Source organism: Phaenicophaeus curvirostris, chromosome 2, assembly GCF_032191515.1.
Source record: "Phaenicophaeus curvirostris isolate KB17595 chromosome 2, BPBGC_Pcur_1.0, whole genome shotgun sequence".
Lineage (NCBI taxonomy): Eukaryota > Metazoa > Chordata > Aves > Cuculiformes > Cuculidae > Phaenicophaeus > Phaenicophaeus curvirostris.
The window spans coordinates 3,711,873-3,725,931 of NC_091393.1; the positions used below are offsets into that span (position 1 = coordinate 3,711,873).

At 34.7% G+C, this 14,059-nt stretch overlaps 1 protein-coding gene across 1 annotated transcript in view; it reads left to right on the forward strand.

Moving 5' to 3' along the window:
* Positions 1 to 14,059, forward strand: part of ASCC3 (activating signal cointegrator 1 complex subunit 3) — a 277,171-nt gene that overhangs the window by 199,296 nt on the left and 63,816 nt on the right. The window contains exons 23-30 of the mRNA XM_069851132.1: positions 926 to 1,024; positions 1,493 to 1,661; positions 3,539 to 3,759; positions 5,092 to 5,177; positions 7,056 to 7,222; positions 7,361 to 7,506; positions 7,615 to 7,735; positions 9,721 to 9,863. Of these exons, the coding sequence (XP_069707233.1) occupies positions 926 to 1,024; positions 1,493 to 1,661; positions 3,539 to 3,759; positions 5,092 to 5,177; positions 7,056 to 7,222; positions 7,361 to 7,506; positions 7,615 to 7,735; positions 9,721 to 9,863 (1,152 nt within the window). The remainder of the gene's footprint in view (positions 1 to 925; positions 1,025 to 1,492; positions 1,662 to 3,538; positions 3,760 to 5,091; positions 5,178 to 7,055; positions 7,223 to 7,360; positions 7,507 to 7,614; positions 7,736 to 9,720; positions 9,864 to 14,059) is intronic.

Below are 14,059 nucleotides of genomic sequence, written 5' to 3' on the forward strand. Positions count from 1 at the left end.
ACATAGCATTAAAATTGCCATTAGAAGCAACTACATGCTTTGTGTTTTTTCCTGTTAGCTAAAGTTTAGGAATAACTTCAGCTTTTTTTTCATCTTCATACTGGTTTTATATCTTCTCACAATCTTTGTCAGAAATTTAAGAAATCTATGTATGTCTTCCATACTCCTTTACTATGCATTTTTCTTATTTAGTAGATATCGAAATAAAATGCTTGCACGTTGGCAGAAGTCATTTATTCTGATTAAAAAAATTTTTAAAAGTTAACTGAGCATCCCACCTAGCTCTGATTTGTGGCTGGCATTGCAAAATAAGGTACACAACAAAGCAAACAAAAATCTATGATGGAATAAAGTGTTGCCAGATGGCACAGGAATCATCAAGGGCCAGTTCTATTTATGTTCTCACTTCACCTGTAGCAGTGACTATATCTACAGCTTTCTACTGTATCTTTCTAGATGGGAGGGGAAGATAGAGAGGTAGAGTGAGGAACGTCACAATTCAGTGTCCAGTTTTTCCTAAGAGACTATATTTGATGGAAAAATGAGCAGTGGATAGCAAAAGACAATCCTCTATACAGAGTACGAAGACAGAGGTACCAGGAGGAAAAAGGAAGAGGAGTCTTTTCTTTAGGAGCCTAAAGGAAACTCTGGAAGTCTGGTCTATTTATAAACAGCTGGTGCATTAGTTTTAGTTGCATTTGTATCGTGTCCATTTATTTTATATGTACCTTAAGCAAACTGTTCTTCAAACATAGTCTTTAGGCAGACTGATCTTATTAGAAATATGATGTTACTCTTACTTTCAATCTCAGTGTTTCTGTATTCCTTTGTAAGCTTACATCATTTAGAAATATATCAAATATAGCCAGCAAACCTCTAGAACCTGATTACAACTATAACAAAGTTATCTTTTCTACTATTAAAGGTACACGGCACTGTTGGAGAGCCCTGGTGGATTTGGGTAGAAGACCCTAGTAATGATCACATTTATCATTCAGAGTACTTCATCATTCAAAAAAAGCAGGTAATGCATTTCATTCAGAATCTCATAGTGTGACGAAAATAAAGTTAGTAAGATGTGCATTTGTGAGGTCAAACAGTATTTTGACCTAAGCAGGTTTTCAAAGCTGTAGCATGACTTTCAGGTGTACGTCATAAGCTTAGACTTCCACAACGATGTTTTCTAATTTCTTATGTCCCTTTTTCCCCCCTCCTTGTTTGGTGGGACAATTATTTCCAGGTGAAAAAGAGAAAAGCTGTATTTTTTTCCTGTTAGAGAAAACGATGAAGAGCTAGCCTTATTTTTATCTTTTGAAGTCCATGGAAACAAAATCCATTCCCAGTTGTGAAATATTTTTACGAAAATGTGAACATTTTGCACATGGAGTTGCATGGGTTTGTGTTGGTAATGTTTATGGAAGTCAGGCAAACTATGATTTTTCAAGTTACTGATTTGTCTGTGCAGTAATTATTTTCTACACATTTGCATTAGGTCATTACTAAAGAACCTCAACTGCTGGTGTTCACAATCCCAATTTTTGAACCTCTTCCTTCTCAATATTACATTCGAGCTGTGTCCGATAGATGGTTAGGAGCAGAGGCTGTATGTATCATAAATTTTCAACATTTGATTCTTCCAGAGAGACATCCACCCCACACAGGTAACTTCAAATTTTATCATTTTGTTTTAATTCATCTTACTTATAATGATTTTCCTTATAATAATACAATAAATCTCTTAACTTCTTCTTCATAATAGAAAAGTAAATGGATTTTCACTTTGTGATATATTTGTATTATTGAGACCATTTTTTCACTAAATTTAATGCACTCTAATATTTTAACTTCCTGAACAAAAAGCAGCTCATTCCATCTCAACATATTACCAGCCTTTGAATTACTCCAGGTTCTCTATAAACCATAGAAAAATTGAAACTGTCCTATAAAACTAAGCAAATCTCTGTATTACAACGTGTCTTATCTTACTGCTTAGAAGCATTACATTTCTTTCAGCAAAGAAGAAATAAACACAGTTAAAATTTTGAAAATTTTGAAATACGAAACATTTTACTACTTTTTCTAAAATAAATTCATCACAGCAAGCACCATTACTGTTCCAAAGATCACATTTCAACTCAGCACTGCTGATCAAGTCATGGCCTTCCCCTCCCCCTCCTTTTTTAACACTTGGCAGAGAAGCATATGTTTGTGTTTTGCTCCTTTTTTTCTGGATACATAAATTGCTTTATACATTCATTGTGCCTGATGTCACTGTAAAACCTTTCCACTGTAATTACGTTTGGCTCATCTAGCAGTCTGTGAAGTGGGTGCCTTCAGAAATACTTAGTTCTGGTACGGTGTTGTCCTTTGGCATGCATAAATTCACATGTGTTTGTGAAGTGTTTAGCTATTGTTATACTGTACCTACGCTGTCTGGAAAAGCATGTGTAACCTTTTTATCTAATTGACTGATCACTGACTACTATTCAGAAGAAACAGAAAGATATTTACACATCACCAGTTATGGAGCCTCTAGGATTTATGGTAATTGATTTCAATTCCCATCTGGTTCCCACTCAACAATGAAGTACGTAGAGGCCCTGCTAGGCAAAAAACCTTCTTTCTCCTCAACAGAGCCCAAGATATCGCAGTTTCAGTGGGAATGTTAAAACAGCCATAAGGTATCAGTGAGAAGCATGTGAAGAATATTAGGCATCATTGCCTCAGTAGATTTTATGACTCCCATGTCATACCTTAATGTGAAGCACCCTGAAACAGCAATGAGACCTCCAGCCACAAAGGAAAAAAAACCACACATACAAACCAAACTTCAAAGCAAGCATCTGCATCGCAGAATGACTGCAGGCTCCTTAATTTGGTAGGATTCCAAATCCAATCTGGTTATATATATCATCTTCCAAATTCCAGAATCTCTAATTGTTTGGATAACAGATGCCCTCAAAATATATTGAGACTCTTACATTGAAAAGTTGTTTGTTTATTTATTATGGCTTTAATTACAAGTTTAAAGCATTAGATGCAAAATTTAGTTTTATTCATCTGATTTGTACTACTCCATCAACTTAGGAACTCCAAAGAATCCTTCCTTCTTAAATAGATCTTTTTTCTTGAATCTGAAATGTACAGACTATACTGTCCTCTACTCCATGTTCTGTTGTCATAAGAAGCTTGACATGCATATAATCTAATACTGTGAGTTTAGAACTTAATACAACTGGGTAAAAAGGTAACAATTTTAGAAAAAAGATTAATATATGCAAATGGCTGGTTCACAGCTATCAGAATACTAATGACAGTACTTCCAGAAATAATTCAGAGCTATAAAATCAACTTTTTATTATTCCTCATCAAAGTTAACAGTGACCCAAATGTGGACTCTATGTCATATGAGATATTAAGAAAAACAATTTCCAGTGTAATTTGGGTTCCACTCAAGTGTTGGTTAATGTCTTTATAAAAAACTGTGTTATGTTACGACATCTCTTGTCATGCACTTAAGATTGTTTTGTGTTTTTAGAGCTTTTAGATCTTCAGCCTTTGCCTATCACAGCCTTGGGACATCGGGAATATGAAGTTCTGTACAAATTCACACACTTCAACCCTATCCAGACACAGATATTTCATACACTTTACCACACAGACTGTAATGTTCTTCTTGGAGCACCTACAGGTTCTGGAAAAACTGTTGCAGCTGAATTAGCCATCTTCAGAGTTTTTAACAAGTATCCCACATCAAAGGTTTGTAAAATAAGTTTTCTAGAATAATTTTGTGTAGGCATGTTTTCAGCAACATGAAAGACTATGGCAAACTGAACTTTGCTTTCTCCAATTTATACCTGTCTGGATACAAAATGATATTGCTTTCGGTACATTAGGCTTTTATTTCGATTTATATAATTATCAGTGTACAACTGGAGCTAAATGTAAAGACATGACATACAGACATGCTGGATTTCCTTTTCTGTACTTCCCTGCATTTCCTGCTTTAATCTTCGTCTCCTGACAGAAGTGCTGTTTTATAGCTATTCGTTCCCCTGCATGTGAATACAACTAGCCCAGTCTCTCTTGTTTTTAAACAAATAAATTACAATTAATTACTACAAGCCAATTTTCTGTTCCACGCTGCCTAACTCACCTTTTGGAGCTTTCTTTTCAAAGTTAATATATATATGTATCTTGATTTAGCCATCTTCTCTTAGTTAACCACATTTTAGTTTTGAAGTCTTTGGAAAAGATATTTGTATCTGTGGGATTTAACCAAAAAAAACCTTCACGTTAACAGAAATCATATATATAAGTCCTTTATTCATCTTTGGAATTTCAATATCTTCATGTAATTTGTTAGTCTAAGTGAGGTAAACGAGACACACGTGCATTTTCGGCTTATCTGTTAGACTTACAAAATAGCCAGTTCTCAAAGGAATATCTCTTTTAGATTTTAATAAAGCTGAAAGCCTGTCTATACACTTTAAAGAATGCTTGAGAATTCTTCATGTAGCAGTTTTTCCATGTTCAAAAGCTTCAGAATATTTAACCATAAATCTGTAAATAAATATTATTATTACCTTCAAAGTATTCTCCCCTGCACAGCAGGCTTCTTTACAGAAAACATTGTGGTAAAATGCCAATCAATCTTTTAATATAATTAGTAATGTTTTAATAATTTAATGACAGAACTTGAAAACAGGTAAGATTCTTAGATCTTGGAAATTCTAATTATTTCTGTTCTAGAATGTTAGCTTGCAGATTTTTACAGCCCTGACAAAAAAAAAAAGCATTATTTAGTGGGGTCTGATATTAAATGGTGCAAGAAATACTTCAATTTCAAGGAATTATTCTTTTTCTTTCTTAATTTATTTGCTTGTTAATGGCTCAGGAAGCAAAGCAGCACTTTCAAGTGTTAAGTCTGCTTTAAATATAATCCTGTTGTAGGTCACTTAAGGAATTCATGCCTTAATCACTTTATAGATAACGAGTATATTCAAATCTCAAAAGTGTTTTTTTCCTTGTAGGTACACTTTAATAAAGATTTCTTGTTTAATTTCTGGTGTTGTGACTTTTCTATTGCAGGCAGTATATATTGCACCCTTAAAAGCACTCGTTCGTGAAAGAATTGAGGACTGGAAAGTTAGGATTGAAGAAAAACTTGGTAAAAAGTATGTTTTCCTTACCTAATCAGAGAAATGAGAAGCAAAAGAACAGCTCATCAAGTATGAAAGAATACTTCTGAGTAGTTCAAAATAGGTTTTGATTGTACATTAACCTTCCAATTTCTAGTACTTAAAAAATAAAAAATGCTATCAATATTCATTGTAGTGATGGCAAAATCAAAATTTAAAAAAGGATACACTTTGATACCCACCTATTGTCATTCTCATTTCTTGTCAGTATAACAAATAACAAAGCTCTGATGTCTCTCTGCAGTATCCTTGGAAATTCATAGAATCATAGAATCACCAGGTTGGAAGAGACCCACCGGATCATCGAGTCCAACCATTCCTAACAAACACTAAACCATGCCCCTTGGCACCTTGTCCACCCGTGCCTTAAACACCTCCAGGGAAGGTGACTCAACCACCTCCCTGGGCAGCCTGTTCCAGTGCCCAATGACCCTTTCTGTGAAGAATTTTTTCCTAATGTCCAGCCTAAACCTCCCCTGGCGGAGCTTGAGGCCATTCCCTCTTGTCCTGTCCCCTGTCACCTGGGAGAAGAGGCCAGCACCCTCCTCTCTACAACCTCCTTTCAGGTAGTTGTAGAGAGCAATGAGGTCTCCCCTCAGCCTCCTCTTCTCCAGGCTAAATTGACATAGCAATCCAAAATAAACTTAATTTAGAAGTCTCAGCTATAACGAAGTCATAGGAGTTGCATGAATTGTATACTAATATTCATATATTGTCCTTCATTTATAAATTAGATATAGTTTTATTCTTAGTAACATTAGTTTCTTACTGATCTTATCAGGTGTTGGAGTTCAGCCATTACTTTATGACATGTAAAGTATATCAGTTATGTTGATACTTTCCAAAATTATACTTTCTTGAGTTAAAAATTATATCCATGAGTTGTATGATTTAGGTCCTTTTCCTTTCCTATATATGAATATGTATCTTTTTCTGTAAGTTAAAGCTAAAAGCACACCATAGGTTTCCACAGAAAGGGATGCTACCCTGTGTAACATCCAGTGAAATTACCAGTGAGATTCCTGCTATTATGGTAGGAGTGACTTATTAATTAGCACCTTTTTTTTGCTATTTTAATGACCTGTGAGAATAAATTATTTGTCTCAATTTTAAAATATTTTCAGGTAATATTTCCTCTTTGAAATTTACACTATTGCTCATGACTGAAATTTTGAACAGAATATACACATTACTTTGATGAATTTTTATTAGATATTCAACTGGATGTAGAATGTGTCGTAGGAAGGTCAAAAATCCATTATATCCAGGCTAAAATGAGGGATCATCTCGAATGTTGTTTGTAGAACTTGAATGGATAATAAGTCAAACAATTGGAAAAACTCTGCTAATCTTCCCAAAAAGATGACCTTGGGATAATTTCTACTCCAACATTAATGGAACTTCACCAACAAATGCAGATACACTACAATCTACCCTCATTATTCAAACCAGAAATCTGTGCATAACAGCAGCCAGTTACTTGGTAGTTTTCTAGAAAGCTTTCATCCTGCCTATGACAGGATATTATGGTTCATATTATAACATACTAATATTCTTATATTATCTCCATTTTTTAAAATTAACCATATATGGTTTGGGACTCATATTCTACCTCTTCTTTTGCTAAGGAATGTTATTTAGTGTTTAAATGGTATTTGTTAGGAAAATAGAGACAGGTTTATTTATTTAAAACAATTTTGAAAATCCTCTTAGAAGTATTTGCCCAGGAGCAAAATTACTTTGTTTAATTTTATTTCTTCTCTCTTTTAAGAGTTAATGTTTAGGAGTTAATATTTGAACAGCAAGATGTTCTAAAGCTTTGTTAAGCCAAGCCACTGTCTGTCTTGATTACAGGGTTGTAGAGTTAACAGGAGATGTGACTCCTGATATGAGAGCTATTGCCCAAGCTGACTTGATTGTTACTACCCCAGAGAAGTGGGATGGTGTCAGCAGAAGCTGGCAGAACAGAAGTTATGTTCAGAAAGTTTCCATTCTTATCATAGATGAGATCCATCTGCTAGGTGAGCATGTTTTGTTGTTTTTAATCAGAATCACTGCTGAATTTGAAGAAGTCTGCTGGTACTTATGACATGAATATACTTTTTGATATCTCGATCTTTTCTTTTTCTCTCTCTTTTGATGGAATTTTCATTAACTAGGGGATGAGAGAGGACCAGTATTGGAAGTCATTGTGTCTCGAACAAACTTCATCTCATCTCACACAGAGAAGCCTGTAAGAGTAGTTGGTTTGTCCACTGCTTTAGCAAATGCCAGAGACCTTGCTGACTGGCTAAATATTAATCAGGTATGAGAAATGTTTCAGAAGGTGGGTACATATTTGTGCTGCAGAAAAGCAAAACAGAAATTCATAAGATAGTTCACGGTTAAACTTGAAAAAAATGTTTTCTTGTAGATGGGTCTGTTCAACTTCCGACCATCAGTGCGCCCAGTTCCTCTGGAGGTGCACATCCAGGGCTTCCCTGGCCAGCATTACTGTCCTCGCATGGCTAGCATGAACAAACCTGCATTTCAGGGTAAGCAACAAGCTCCCAGACCTTTTCCTTCTTTCTGTAAAAGAAATACGGACTTTGAGTGCTTTACACAGTTCATTTGCAGCACATTTACAACATGTGTTGCTGTATGTACTCTTGGCATGTATAGAGGGAATCTGCTCTGCTAATGGCCCAAAGCTATTTGTCTGAAACATAAAGTGTGCTGCGAATGCAACATATAACAGTGGAATGTAATGTATTTAGGACAGAAGAATAAAATCAGTGCTAATGAAGGGGAAATAAAATGTGTTTTCTTTTAGTTTTTGACACCATAAAGAAACATTTTTGTGTAAAAATATTTGAAATTTAGAAAGTAATAAAACCATTCATATTATCAATCTGCTGAGATATTTTCATATCAACCACTATATGTAAGCATTAAAAAAATTGTGAACAGAAGTTGCAACTCAGGCTAGCCTCCTATAATTCTAGTTTCAAAGCAATAACCATAAAATTCAAAATTTGTAGTGCATCCAGATATGCTTCTGTTTTCAATTTTTTATTCTTAACAAAGCTGGCAAGCAGGATAGATTTAAGAAAAACTCTCATATATTATTTGAACATGTTTTGGTTTGGTTGCATAAGGAATATTTATTATATCAATTAAAAATAACCTCCAAAATAAATTTTGTAATGTGAACTGCTGTTGATTGTGAGGTGACATTTGTGAGGTGACTTTTTAGCTGCCTTAATTAGCCTTATGACAGAAGCAAAGTATTGATTGTGGACTAGAGACCAATCTTGACAGTTCAGATTATTTACACCTCCACAAGAGCATTGTACAAAAACACTAATGAACAATAAATCTGTCTCGGGTTGGTCTACCACACCTGTTCCTGAAGCAACAAAAATCCATTAGATGCTGAGCTTTTAAAATATATAGATATATTGGCATATAAGTTCTAAGGTATAAATACACGTGAATTATCCCATTTCAATAATTCTTCAACTCTGTAGTGTGTGTGTATGCAGGAGCACATGCTGGGTAGTATTCATAAACTGGAGAACAATATGTGATGGTGGATAGTATTAAATAGTGTTCAGAAATTAACAATGCATAAATTTAATTGCTAGAATGAGAATTACATGAGACAACACAAATGGGTTTATAAGAGATTTAGAGGGAGTATTTGAAATTTTATGTACACCTGTTTATACTTCTAGTGCCTGTTGATGTTAGAAAATCTGTAGACGTATGATTTATTGGGGGCTTTTTTCTCCATTTGTTTGGCATGATGTAGTCATGGTTATTTTAGCATTTCTATGGCGATACTTATTCCTGAGGCGATAAAAATTTTGCTGCAACATGAAATTTTTCTACTATGGGCTGAGTAAGAAAATGCCTTTTTCTTAAAAGTTCTAAAACAGGGTTGGTTTAAATATAGAAGACTGATTAGTAAACAGCAGTAACAAAATGATTTGTACCATAATACCCGCTTTCCCAGAAGCTGTTGGAAAGTAACTTCCTACCCATTTTACCTGTTCTGGTTTTCGTAGATTGAAGTGATCCTTTGCAGGCAGATATGAGTTTATGTAGTTTGAGCTCCTTTAGGCAGAAAGCAAATTTTGGACCTCGGTGGCGTTTAACCTGATAGATATCCTAATAGGGTAGGCAAAACATAACATACTTATTAGGCCAAGGTGAAGAAAATTACAAGCTTTGAAGTCTAAAAAGCTTGTCCGGGTTTTGTGGTGTTTTGCTGGGGAGTTTTTCCCTAATTGCTTCTCTTAATTAGCTCACAATAGTCACTGAAGTAGCAAGACGAATTTACTCAGACTCAGATAAGCATAGTTATGTGATCTTTAATTCAGAAATGATCACTTCAGTTGTATCTATCTGGCAAGACAGAGATGATACATGCCTGTTTATCATCTGCAGAGAGGTATATCAGCTGTCTGGGTATCTCAATGAAAAACTATTTTTTGTCATTAATTAGCTAATTCTCATGTTCTGCTTTCTTCAACAGCAATTCGGAGTCATTCTCCAGCCAAGCCTGTTCTTATTTTTGTGTCATCCAGACGTCAGACAAGGCTTACTGCCTTAGATCTGATAGCTTTCCTAGCCACTGAGGATGATCCCAAACAATGGCTGAAGATGGATGAAAGAGAGGTAAAATCATTTTACTTGCATTATTTGTGCTTTGCATTTGTTTTATTTACATTGATTTGAAAAGAAAATACATGTAAAACAGAAAAAGAATCATTTGAGAGTAGATCTTGAAACAACTACGCAGATACTAAATTTCAGTATATATTAAAACTTGTGTCAGCATTGAGACAATGTAAGCATCTTTTCAAGACCTGAGCTTTAGAACGCGAACTCTTTTATCTTTGTTTTTCCTGCATATCTATTATTAATGCTAGTTCTTTTGTCCCAGAAAACATATATCCCATGATACAAGTCTTTAATACAAAGATAAAACAGAATGAAAGAAAGAGGACTAGTATTCTCTAAAGTTTACAGCTGGAAATCTGTGACGTGTAGATGTTGAGCTGGAATTTAAACCAAATTTCTTTCAGTATTTTAGGACCAAAATCATACATCTTATAAGATAACTCTGTGTGTAGAGGGGTTATATATATGTGTATGTACCTGTGTGTGTATGTGTATGTATGTATATACATATGTCGATCCATCCATATCCACACATCGAGAGAGAGATATATACTGCAGAGCCAGTGGTTTAGGAATAGGTTGGTCTTGCATATCAATGGAATTAATCAATGTTATAAAAAAACAAGATACCTTCTGCCAGTATTTCCATTATAAGAACACAAAGATTAGAAAGTAAAATACTGAGACGTTAAGCAATGCTGGAGTAAAAGTTTAATTTTTTGTTCTTTTTCAAGCAATATAATCGTTAATTCCATTTTCTTGTATTGTTTCTAAAAAAAACTTTCATTTGTTGCAAAATATGAATGATGGTCAAATAAACAAGCATTAAACATACTGTTTTATCTGCATTCTTCAAAATGTATACTAGATTTTATTTAATGCACTTGGTTCTGCACCTGCTGTGAATGCAGAATTATTTATTTCCTTCTGGACTAATGGTCCTGTTTATAGTATAGCATTGCTTCAAACCAACTGTTTTTGTTAATATACAGATTTCTTGAATTTGGGAAGTTAGCTTTCTCTCAGAAAGTTAGCATTCCCTACAGGCCTTCTGCATAGGAATTTCTGTGATAAAATACAGCAAAAGCACAGTAAAATGTATGACTTGTAAATACAAGGTCCAAACTGAATATTATATGAGTATTTATACATCAGCAGTTGTATGAATAGTTGTACAATTGTATAAAAAAATATGTCAACAAATATAGGTTTCTAGATGAGATTATTTGATTTTTCTTGCTCTTTGCAAAAAAATAGTGTGACTTTTCTGAGATAAAGCATAACATCAATATCCTTCCTACTTTGGATGGATTTTAAAAGAGAAAATGGATGTCTAGCCTGATAAACTACTGGTACTAAAATATTTCTCAATTTGATGCTGCTTTTCGAACTGCAAAACCTCTATTTAATGTTTTCTTGAGCAGAAAGGAAACATTTCTTATCAGGATTGCTAGTACATAATAGAGTACTCTAGTTTACTGTAGTAGTCTCACCTACAATTAAATCTGCAATATGCAGCTTGCCCTAAACTACTTACATTACTGTGAACAGCTTCCCCATGTCCTGTGAACCACTACTATCCTGAAAAGCACTGTAACTCAAGCTTCTTCACATGCTGGAAAAGGGTTTTCTGTTAGGAGTCTTTGAATTTCTTATGTTTCAAAATATACCTTTAAAGGTTTTGAAAGAGGAGCCAACAAGGACAAGCAGACTTTGCATTTATTAGTTTAATAATATTTGCATGTGATTTGTATTTTAATGATTTAGCTGAATGTTTGGAGCATAAGGTACCTATCAAGTTATTCAGTTCTGATTATGTAAATATAAAAGACTGAGGATTAAGCCCTAAGTTGTTATATCTTTCCACTATTATGCAGAATACAGTTGTGTTTGAAGTATCCACAATTTCAAGTGGACATTCCTTTAGGTAGTTGTGGGATCAGTTTGTGGGTTTGTGTTTTAAATGAGCATGATAAAAAAAAAAAAGCGTGCGTTTCATTTGACATTGAAGCAAAAGACAAAGCTACGGAAATGCTACCTATGCAGTGTAGTTCTGCTTAATTCTTTATCCATAATATTTTTTTTACTTAAAAACTCCAACTTAAAGTTACGTTAAAGTCAAACTTGGGCTAGGTGAAGTAGACAAAATTCTCTCAATGTTACTGTAGCATTTTTAAGTTTTAAAAGTAGAACTAGTGAATACTTACAGTATTTCCCTATCTTAAATATTCGTCCACATATTTCAAGTGTTACTCAATTCTATATTGGATAAAAATGGACCAGCTAGAAGAAATAAATTGTTGTTGCCTTTAAGCAACATTTTTTGATGCTGTCAGTTTTTCACATTGGTTTTTTTTTTTTTCCAGACAGTGTTCCTTTAGGGAAACTCAGACAAATTATTTTCAACGTGTTTGTAATTGTTACTTGTGAAGTATGATGAGATAGAAAAGATTTCTCATAAATGGGTAAATACAAAGTTTGCAAGCTTTACAAGAGGCCTTGATATTTTTCTTCATTCGGTCTTATTTGTCTGCCATTAATGTTGGCTGACATAAAATTCCTTTGAGAACTCATTGATTAGTTTTGTGTAATGGTGTAATTGGGGTTGCTACATGAAGGCTAAATGTTAGTCTGTTTGCTTCCTAATGAGTAGGCTTCATAAGGCTTCTTAAAATGCTGTTAACAATGGCATCAAAATAACATCTAGAAGACTGGTATTGAGGTAGACACAAATTCTTGCAGCCATTAAAAGTGATTTTTCTCTATTACACAGTGGCATGGCAACTTTTCTGTGACAGAAATGGAGAGATTCAAGCCTTATGAGAGGGGGACTGGAGCAGGGGATAGAGTCTAGTACTGGATCTTTGGTACCCATTTTTCAGCAATGCCATCATCTGACCTTCCCTCATCTTCTCCATAGAGATGCTACCTGTAATATCAGTGCAAAAGTGCAAAAAAAAAGGCTCTCATCTGCACATGTGAAGGGTTCTGTTCACTAAAGTCCAGACTACTTCTCTTCACAAGAACTCTCAGATAGTAGAGAAATCCACACCTGTCTTTGCCGCTCAGCTCCGAGTATCAAATTCAGGCAATATTTTAATCAGTTATACTTCAAAGGTCACAAACTTGTATGGAGCTTCTGGAATACATATTTGTATGTGTAAATGACATGCAGAAACAACCTTTTGTTCTACACCCATCTACTGAATATATATATTACAGGCAGCTCCATTCTGTTTTGGAGATGTTTCTTCATGTGTGCTTTCCCTGAATTCCATGTCTGGTATATAGTTTCTTGCTCATAACCATGTTTTTGCAGCATCCAGAAAGTTGAAAGGTATTCAGAAAGTTGAGACTGCAGTCAGTCTTCGTAAGACTGAACCGTACTTGATGAAAATTGCTATTTCTAGTACTGATAAGTCTTCCAGTTCTACTGGACCTATTTTTGTGCAACAATTGTTAGATGAGTTTAATAGATACTATTCAACTAAATTTTAGGCTAAGTTTGTGCTTTTTATTAAGAAATGTCCACTCAAATACCACAAGTCTAGTTTAGTCTGAGCAAGGAAGCCTCCGCTGATGCCGAAATACCCTGCTTACTGAGATTTGTAGCTGATGCTTCCAAGCTTATCCCTACATTTGCTAACTGCTACGCATAGGACATGCAGAAGTTCTTCAGGATTTAAGTAGGACTGCCACAGTTTGTCCAAAACAGAGTATGAGTGGGCAGTCTCTTGAAGAAGAAATAATACCTATTTTAGAGCCTTAGAGGTGGATATTTTTCTTTTCTGCAAAATACATTGTCCATACACATTTCAAAATGAAATCTCCATCTGTCTTAGGATTTGAAGCCCCAACACAGAGTTTATTTTTCACCAAAGACTGAAGAAGCAGCTGAAGCTGCCTTTTGCAGTAGTTGCAAGGCCTTTTCAGTAGACAAAGATCGTGCTACTTATGAGGCACAGGTGCATCATGACAGAAATGTGAAGAGGCAGTGCAGTGCATCTCACAGGGAAGACTGCCCCTCTAAATTGGGTAATTCTTACTTTCTTTTTGTTGTTCATTGATGCCAGTGTGCCAATGAAAAAAGAAATCTGCATGCTTACCCTGCTTTTTTGTATAATCATGAGATGATTTTTAGATTTTCCAGCTAAAATTCTAATTTGGAGCCATCAGCCAAGACTGTCATC